Source organism: Rhinopithecus roxellana, chromosome 13 (assembly GCF_007565055.1).
Source record: "Rhinopithecus roxellana isolate Shanxi Qingling chromosome 13, ASM756505v1, whole genome shotgun sequence".
NCBI classification, from domain to species: domain Eukaryota; kingdom Metazoa; phylum Chordata; class Mammalia; order Primates; family Cercopithecidae; genus Rhinopithecus; species Rhinopithecus roxellana.
In genome coordinates this window covers 46,164,479-46,173,732 of record NC_044561.1, presented here as the reverse complement: position 1 = coordinate 46,173,732, position 9,254 = coordinate 46,164,479, and the positions used below count along the sequence as shown (strand labels likewise).

General features: G+C 41.4%; 1 protein-coding gene across 1 annotated transcript; it reads left to right on the top strand.

Annotated features, from left to right (window-relative positions):
• Positions 1-5,229: 5,229 nt before the first annotated feature.
• Positions 5,230-6,100, top strand: LOC104664674 (keratin-associated protein 11-1). Its single transcript, XM_010366263.2, has one exon. The coding sequence runs from the start codon at positions 5,264-5,266 to the stop codon at positions 5,723-5,725; it is 462 nt and encodes a 153-aa protein (XP_010364565.2). The 5' UTR covers positions 5,230-5,263; the 3' UTR covers positions 5,726-6,100.
• The last annotated feature ends 3,154 nt before the right edge of the window (positions 6,101-9,254 follow it).

The following is a 9,254-nucleotide window of genomic DNA, read 5'->3' as shown; positions in this document are numbered from 1 at the left end:
GCTACAACTGGAGATGAGATTTGGGTGGAGACATCACAAAACCATATCAAGTATTATCTACCTGGAGGACAAAAGCGGGGCATTTTCATCCTTTGCTTTGCGTTCTCTGTTGCCTACATCTGACACCCACTGGGTGGTACGTATGTGAGTGCAGAGAAAATTAACATGGACTTTTCTTGCCATGGCATCAGAGAAGACCTAGCAGGAAGCAAGGAGCATGTGAGTTGCCTCGAAGTGAAGGAAGCACTTTGGGACTGCACCATCACCAAACTGGCTTAAGCATGTGCAAAGAGGCTACAGTAAGAAATGATGTGAGACAGTTTCGAAGTAGTGCATAAGAATGTTTGATGTGCTTGGCAAAGATGCTCCCTGTTTTGGACTTGTTTTCTCATCAATCAGATACGAGAATTGTATGAGAGGAATTTAAAATCCAGCACTGGAAGTCTAATTACCAACCTGAGATAGTGCTGGCCTAATGTTACACTCCTAATCCCCCAGACAGGCAGATCAGACCAAGAAGAACTATGTTGGAAGGGCATAAGCACAGGTAAATTAAGTGATGCTAAGAGAAGACCTATCTACTTTGCTTGTCTACTACGTAGATTCCAGTATCCTTACCCCACAGAGTACCTAGTAGGCTCTGAACAATTCTGGATCAGGAAAGGATGATACATCTTGGGAGACTTGGTGCCTTCTCTCTTAGGCCCTGTACATGAACACTACTCATGTCTGGTTACACATGGGTCTCCCTCTCTTTATTTGGAAGGCCAGGACTGGAGCCCATGACAACTACACATGGGCTTTGCCATATGGAAGTTCGTTGTGCTGAAAAATACTTGGGATTCTACTCACCTTTCTTGACAGCACCCTGATTTTGATCTCCAATGAAGACACACATGAAAAACCACATGAATCTGAAAACAGGCATCGAGAGAGAATGGTTCAATTTAGAATTTTTCAACCTTGACACTGTCCTCTGAGGGTTTATTTTTATACAAGTCATGTAGCTGGTGATTGCTATTTTCAGGTTCTAAAAGCAGCAACTATTTTGCTGGTCTTTGCTTGTTTCTTTCACCTTCTGCTTTCTGCCCTAGAGTTCCTTCCAGCCCAAATTATTCAACCCTTCTTATGATTGATGCTTTTTGAAAAGAGTTTGGAAAATGAATTTCAGTTCAGTTGTGTGGTGCAAATCACCCAGCCTCCAGGGGTTTATAATGTCTTGGTTAATAAAGATTCTGGAGATTCAACCCAGAGGTCCGTGTGGAGTTGGAAAGAAAGCAGAACAACTCAGCTAAGATGTATTTAATTTTTAAAACAGCCATTAAGTTCCACACTTAAGCTTCTGAATTTCCTTTTTATATTTCTTAAGAGACAATGAATAGCCTCAATTTGAGAGGGTGATCATCCTGAAACAGTGCAGAATGACAGCATTTCATTTCATATATATCAATTTTTTCCACAAGTTCGCTATTCCTCCATTCAATGAGGCTAAGTGGTTTTCTCTGAACTGGCGTTGGTCAACATTATTATCAACTTTGTGATGAAAAATATCCTTGCATATCAAACCTCCAGCCTCCCTCACATGCTTAGCTCATTTTGCTCTCAAATGCTTGGCCTTGTAAGTGATTGCTATGATTCAGTTTTGAGTGAAAGAATTGCTCATTTCCAGTCTGTGATAATTATTGTATAAGGCTTAGATTGTTCTATACAAACGAGAGCAAATTATCCATCAGTGATGAAGATAATGGGTAGTAGTTCCTTGATCTCTCCTCATCTGCTCTTATTACCCATCCCCTCACTTCACGCTCTGCAGACATGAGAATAATAATCTTCACAAAACTTTTTGCTGAGTTGAAGTTTCAGGTTGTGCCTAACTACTTAGTGATAGCAATTGGCCGTGTAATTTTTTCTTACTTTCCAAGGAAAGGAGGATTTATTAATTTCATTGAACAACATTGTCACATTAAAATTGTGTAGAGTTTCATCAAGCTTATGTGACTATCAGTACATGTTTCTTTACTTTTGCAACTTACAGTGAATGCAGATAAAGAGTCAAAGTGCTTGCATGTGACAATAAAATGCATGCCAATATTAAGTAGCTTGCCCACCTCTGCGCTGCATGGTGTATTTTCAGAGAATAGCAGAGAAGTGTATCGATTTTTCACGTTGGCAAGACCTTTATGCGAAATGTTACTCGCAAACTCTGAAGTCATTTTATTATAAGACTTCAGAAATAATCTGCTCGTAGTCACAATGTGAGCTAGAGTTTCTTTTAATAATTAATCTAAGGGATCTACTCAACATTTTCCCTCTATTTAGCACCTGAAAAATGGCAGACTCTTTGGAAAATGGGTAAGACTGAAAAATCCATTCACTTATCTGCTATGCTCTGAAAATTAGTTGTATGCACAGCTATTATACATAATTATAATTTCAAACTATGGCTTGAAGCTATTAATGTTTCTCTATTCTTTTTTTGCTTTGTTTGTAGTGACCTTGTATCTTATTCTAAGGATTAAACATTGTTAAATTGGATACAGAAAGAACAAAACATATGAAGTAGTACAGCAGTGCTTGTGACTTACTATTTTATTTATTTCTATTGTTAATCAATTGATGAACCTGGAAGAGAAATGATTATATCCTTTATAATGTCATCAATGAAGTATTGATTGATTGATTAAAAATAACAAATTCTTGTTCACACTTTAAGGAAGGCATCTCATCATGTTTAAAAAAAATATCCTCAGTGTGAGTTGGTAGTTCAGAGACTCTGTTTTAGTTAAATCTCAACTTAGTCAAATATAAACTGCATGACCTTGGTGAGCCACCCAACGTCCCTGAACTTCAGCTCCAGCATGTGACATGATACCTACTCCACAGAGTTGCTGTAAGAACTCAGTGAGATGAGTTGCATAAATTTTATTTATTTGTTTTTTTTGAGACAGAGTCTTGCTCTGTCACCCAGGCTGGAGTGCAGTGGCGCCATCTCGGCTCACTGCAAGCTCCGCCTCCGGGGTTCACGCCATTCTCCTGCCTCAGCCTCCTGAGTAGCTGGTACTACAGGTGCCCGCCACCATGCCCGGCTAATGTTTTATATTTTTAGTAGAGATGGTTTTCACCCTGTTAGTCAGGATGGTCTCGATCTCCTGACCTCATGATCTGCCTGCCTCGGCCTCCCAAAGTGCTGAGATTACAAGTGTGAGCCACCACGCCCGGCCGAGTTGTACAAACCTTTAACTCAATGCCTGGAAGAGAGTTGTGTGCTTAAAAGACACTCATTTTCTTTTTTCCTGAAGCGATGGAAGATATTTTCTAGGATCCTTTTATCTGTAATTTTCAACTTTCAATGGGAAAGAGAAATCAAGACAAAGTAATAACTTACACAATTCTCTGTCATTCCAGGAATGTGGCAGGAGGCCCTGAAACGTTCTCCTTTGTAACTCTACTACTGACTTCAGATTTTGGGCATTCTCACAATGAAATACTCTTCCATAGTAGCCTGTGAACCTATGGCTGGGAGAAGCCTGTAAACTAGTAATCAATTTTACAACAGGCAAGCCAGGCCCTAGGACCAAGGACTCAGGCCTTCAAACACCAACTGAGATACCCTCTGTGGTGGGAAGAGCGTAGCCACAACATTGTGGAAAGTAGTCATCTCATTAATTTCACCGGGTTCCTGGGAACACGTGGTGAGTCACTGAGGGAGGGTCAGGACATTGAGGTCTGATATCTGGGAATCATGCTATTGCTCACAGCACCCTCTTGTTTGGGTGTGTCGTTAGCTTCCAATTAGGGATTTCTGATGAGTCCTGACATAACGCTGTTTGCTTTGTGGATATTTAAAACGTAGCTTACCTGTAGCCCTCAAATATATGGAAATCCATTTTATCCCCTTGGGCTCCCCCATGTAAGCTAGTTTAAAAATGAGTCAGATCTTACAGCTGTTTTGAGACAGCAATACCACTGACCACTTGAAGCGATGTTGAAGTTGCTTATTTTGCTGGAGTTGAGGCAGTTTATTCATCCGTGTTCAGGTGGGCCCAAACGAGCCATCATTCTGGTGTTTAAAATTCATTATATTGTAGTGAGATGAGATAAAATAGAATGATATCCTTGTAGCTTCCCCAAGCATAAAAAGAATAATTAAATATTATTGCACACTCTTCACACATCTCTTCATTACCAAACGTTGGTTAAGTGCCTGCTTCCCTCAACTCTGCCTCCCCCTTATCCCTGATGGAGACAATGACCTTGAAGAGCCTTTAGTTTGTCCATGATTAAAATGCATTCTATCAGTAAGTATATGTGTGAAAATAAAAATCTTGTGAACATACTGAACAGATTGGGAGAAAGATACTGTACCCTTTCAAATTAACATTATGATAATTTAAAAAATTTTCCCCCGGCATATTAATGAGACCCGGGAGTCACTATTATCCATTGTTACTAAATTAAACATTTTAAGAATAAAGTTCATCCAATTTATTTAGGAAGGGTCTTGGCTACAAATACAGCTGCACTTAATTAGCTTCTAATTTGCTTTGTTGTTCTATGTTGCTGGAACATAAAGGGTGGGTCCCAGTGCCCTCTAGCTTTCCCACGGGCATCTTGTTTGAGTCAGTTGATTAATTTTGAGAGCCAGCTCAGACTTCGGATACAAGTCTCTATGTCCTTTGTTCCTTTCTGGTGTTGTCATTGTCATCTTGAAACATATTCAAGGAGGCACCTTCCCAATGAGGGAATCAGTCACTCCGTTAGGTGTGGTAGAGTGACTGATTAAGTTATGTTTAAAAGATATTAAGTCCAGTAACAAACGAAACAGGGCATGGGCTTGTAATTGGTCCTGGTAGGGAGGGAGAGAGTGTGTGATGGTAGGATGGTGGCATCTTTGGTGTTACTGTCAGGTCAACACTCATCGTAAGCAAGATGAATGAGGGACAACGTGTGGGCTGGGATGACCAATAGCTTTGAAGCTGCTAACCAGCCCTCTTAATCAGACTAAGTACAGTACAGAAGACTTGTGATTTAGTTACCAAACTACTAAACTTTCTTTATGAGGGTGAAGGCTTCTTAAGAGACAATTAATGTGTAGATTCACAAGATGTTCTAAGGCAAGCTGGTCTGAGCCAAAGAAGCCAGGGACACCGGGGAGAGAGCCCCACCCACCAGCAAGGATATATAAAAGCTCAGGAGTTTGAAGTGACATTCACAACTCAGGAGGTAACTTCAGCAAGCTACCTGCAGCCCTCTGTCTGACATCATGTCCTTCAACTGCTCCACAAGAAATTGCTCTTCCAGGCCCATTGGAGGACGCTGCACTGGTCCAGTGACCCAAGTTACCACGACTTCCACCACTGAAGCTGACTGCCTGGGCGGCATCTATTTGCCCAGTTCCTTCCAAACTGGCTCTTGGCTCCTGGACCACTGTCAGGAGACCTGCTGCGGGCCCAGTACTTGCCAGCCAACCTGCTACCAGCGAACTTCATGTGTCTCCAACCCTTGCCAGGTGACCTGCTCTCGACAAACTACCTGTGTTTCCAACCCCTGCTCAACTACCTGCAGCCGACCGCTCACCTTTGTCTCTAGTGGATGTCAACCCCTGGGAGGTATCTCCAGTGTCTGCCAACCAGTGGGAGGAGTCTCTACTGTCTGCCAGCCAGCCTGCGGGGTCTCCAGGACGTACCAGCAGTCCTGTGTGTCCAGCTGCCGAAGAACCTGCTAAGTGTGTAGGAGCCAGTGAGCGAATCAAGACTCCACGACCTGCCAGCTGTTTCCAGGATCTTCCAGCATGCTGCTTGTCCCTGAATAGCCCTTCATAGCTGACCCTTCTTCTGACTGCCTGATTGCTGGCTACTAGCCATGCACACGCTGTCTTTGGGACTCTAAAACTTTTCTGGCCATCCCTAAGCTTGCTTTAAGGGTTGCTCTCTGGTGCTGTGTATGCCTCTGGATGTATCCAGAAGCTTTACCACCCACGCCCCAGTCTCTGATGCTTTTGACATGTTTTCCCCTTGCTGCTGTATCTCCTGGCCTCTGCTTTTGTGTCTCTCAAAAACGGAGCTTGTCTTACCATGTATTGCTCAATAAACCTGCATTAGTTGGCATTGCAAATATATGTCTCAGCAGAGTTCTTTTTTAAAAATTTCAACTTTTAATTTAGATTCTGAGGGGTACATGTGCAGGTTTGCTACCGCGGTAGACTGTGTGATGCTGAGGTTTGGGGTACGATTGAACCCGTCTCTCAAGTATTGAACACAGTACCCAATAGGTAGTTTTCCAACCCTCTTCCCTCTTCCTCTCTCCCTGCTCTTGCAGTTGCCAGCGTCTATCGTTTTTATCTTTATGTACATGTGTACCTGGTGTTTAGTTCCTACTTATTGGTGAGAATAGGTGGTATTTGGTTTTCTCAGCAGAGCTTCTTGTTTGCAAGAGTCTTTGCTGATCAGGGTCTGATTTTTATTTTTATTTCCTGAGCCTAGAATATGGGCTTAATCATTATGCCCTGTGACTAAACAAAGGACTATCTTATATTTTACTTGTTCAGAGAGAGTCTTCAGCTGTGTGGTGAAGTAAGGGTTATGATATTTTTCTTTTGTTCTTTTCTTCTATTCTCTTTTCTTTTCTTTTTTTGAGACGGAGTCTTGCTCTGTCGCCCAGGCTGGAGTGCAGTGGCACGATCTTGGCTCACTGTAAACTCTGCCTCCTGGGTCCAAGCAATTCTCCTGCCTCAGCCTCCAGAGTAGCTGGGATTATAGATGTTCACCACTATGCCTGGCTAATTTTTGTAGTTTTAGTAGAGACAGGGTTTTACCACGTTGGCCAGGCTGGTTTTGAGCTCCTGACCTCAGGTGATCTGCCACCTCGGCCTCCCAAAGTGCTGGGGTGACAGGCCAGGGCTATGAGATTTCTAGGAGTAACTTGTCTTCTATGCCTCCTTCAATTTCTAGGGGCACATGGAATAACTTTCATGTAGGAAAAAGAAAAGTTACGCAGAAAACCAGGTATTTCAGAAAGGTGTGCCGGGAAGGGAGCAGCGGGATCACTGAGAGGTGCTGAGTCTTATTTAGTTAAAGGATCACAATAGAAACCTTTGGAAAAAATCCCTCCATGATCAACCGGGATGGAAGGAGAAGGAGAAAGGAAGGGAAGTCACTTTTCAGGCCCCGAAATTCATCACATCAAAAAAGCGGCTCTAGCTTTATACCCCCCTCTCTCGTGGTGGTAGACTGGTAGAGTCTCCCAATCGGGTATACCAGTTGATTGGTCGAGTCAGAGCCCTGAGAAAATTAAAGCTCTGTGTTTTAGTAAATCTGGGCAGGAGGGACTTAAAAAGAAGCTTAAAAACCTGTTGGCTTATATTAATACTTAGCCATATTTCTTGCTTGTTCTTCCCTGGAATTCGTGTACTAAATAAAACAAACCATCTGGATAGGTGGAGGTTGACATGCTAAGTTCTTTTGCCATTTTTTTTTTTTTTTTTGTAAGAAAGTGAAGACTGGCTACCAACTGGTTTGCTTTTGCCCTTCTCATTTATTCTGTCCAGAAAAACATCTTGATTTTCTTTTCAGAGTTGCTTAAGGAGATACAAAAGCAGATGATTTTTACACAAAATGGAGACATATGAGGTACATGTGCTGTCAACAACGGGTGTCTTTTTTCGAAACAGAAATGCTGGTGCTTCATGGAGAATTTGATCTCACTCTGTGTTGTCAGTGCAGAATGGATTTCTTATTTCTCTGATGATTTTTCAGAGGCAAAATGTATAGATGATTTCCGTATAGATGCAATATTTTAATTTTTCCAATTGATGACTATACTCTTAGTATTCCCCTAATAGGATCATGTTAGTATGTACAGCTCATGGTAATATTTCAACAAAGCAAGACATGGTTTTTAGTCTATATTAGTTTCATGCCCTCTCTTTTTAAAAGAAGAACTCTGGCTTTTGGAAAAGCTCTGATTTATTTTAAAATAGAAATCACTAGGGGAACTCTACATTGCCTTTTCAAAGCTGTTATTACATGATTCTCATTTGTTGTTTATTTTAGTTACTTCACATATAATTTGGAAAATTCCCACTTTTTAAGAAGGCGACAGATTAATATATTTTTTTTAACTTTCAGCTTTCTAGATTTCAATAAAAAATATAAGGACAGAGGTACCTTCTTTATCTTTTTATTTAGATGGTTACTTGACTCTAATAGGTAACATTTCTATATTAATAATATATAAGAACATAGCCTTTACGGTCAGATACGAACAAGCTTTTGCGTGGACTATTTATTGTGACAGTGTGAACATTTAAGGCTGTGGTAGCTGTCTTGCAAAGCTATTTTCTTGCCTTCATTTCTGTTTGGGGAATCATCTTCTTTGCTATTAGAGCTATTCTATTTGTACTTGAACTTTGGAAGTTCTCTCCATTCTTCGCCTTATTACGTAATAAATTGTAAAGTTTCGAAGTTTACTTTTGAGAACAGTCTTTTAAAAGACAGGGCAGTGATGATTTCTTTCTCTTCATTGACGGCCTAGAAATGCAATTTGTATCCAATATCTCACAGCTGCAGGGAAGGAGCATAACTTTTCCTGGTTCTGCCACTTGGGTGCAGGGTGTGTTGACATTTCTAAGCCTTAGTTAGCTCATCTGTGTGTGAACGATAGATAATGGTAGCATCTCACACCTTTGTTTTCAGGAGTAAATTGAGGTAATATACATGTAACCCAAGTATCAGCTGAGCCATCCTGTCATTTTACATTGAAACAAAAATAGCTCTCTTCTCTCCTTTTGCTGTTTGGTGGAAGTCTTGGCTGCTCCCAATATTTCCGATGAATCTGAGAGTAGAAAGGTTGGGGAAAGACGTCTAACTTTTTTCTTATCTTCTTGGGCTCTGAACTTCTACTTTAGAAGAATTGGTTCATTTCATGAATTTTCTTTCTATTTTATGGTCGGCTTCTCTTCAGACTACCATGATTCAGATATTTACACTTCCTTTCCATGATTTTCACTACGATCCACTTATACAAGGCATTTGTGTTTCTAACACTTTATAGAAAGTTTGAGGCCGGGCGCGGTGGCTCACACCTGTAATCCCAGCACTTTGGGAGGCCGAGGAGGGCGGATCACGAGGTCAGGAGATCGAGACCATCCTGGCTAACACGGTGAAAACCCGTCTCTACTGAAAATACAAAAAATTAGCCAGGCGAGGTAGCGGCGCCTGTAGTCCCAGCTGCTCGGAAGACTGAGGCACGAAAAT

Bases quoted from the DNA above. Each gene is read 5' to 3' on its own strand.
- LOC104664674 (XM_010366263.2), top strand. From the start codon at position 5,264: ATGTCCTTCAACTGCTCCACAAGAAATTGCTCTTCCAGGCCCATTGGA.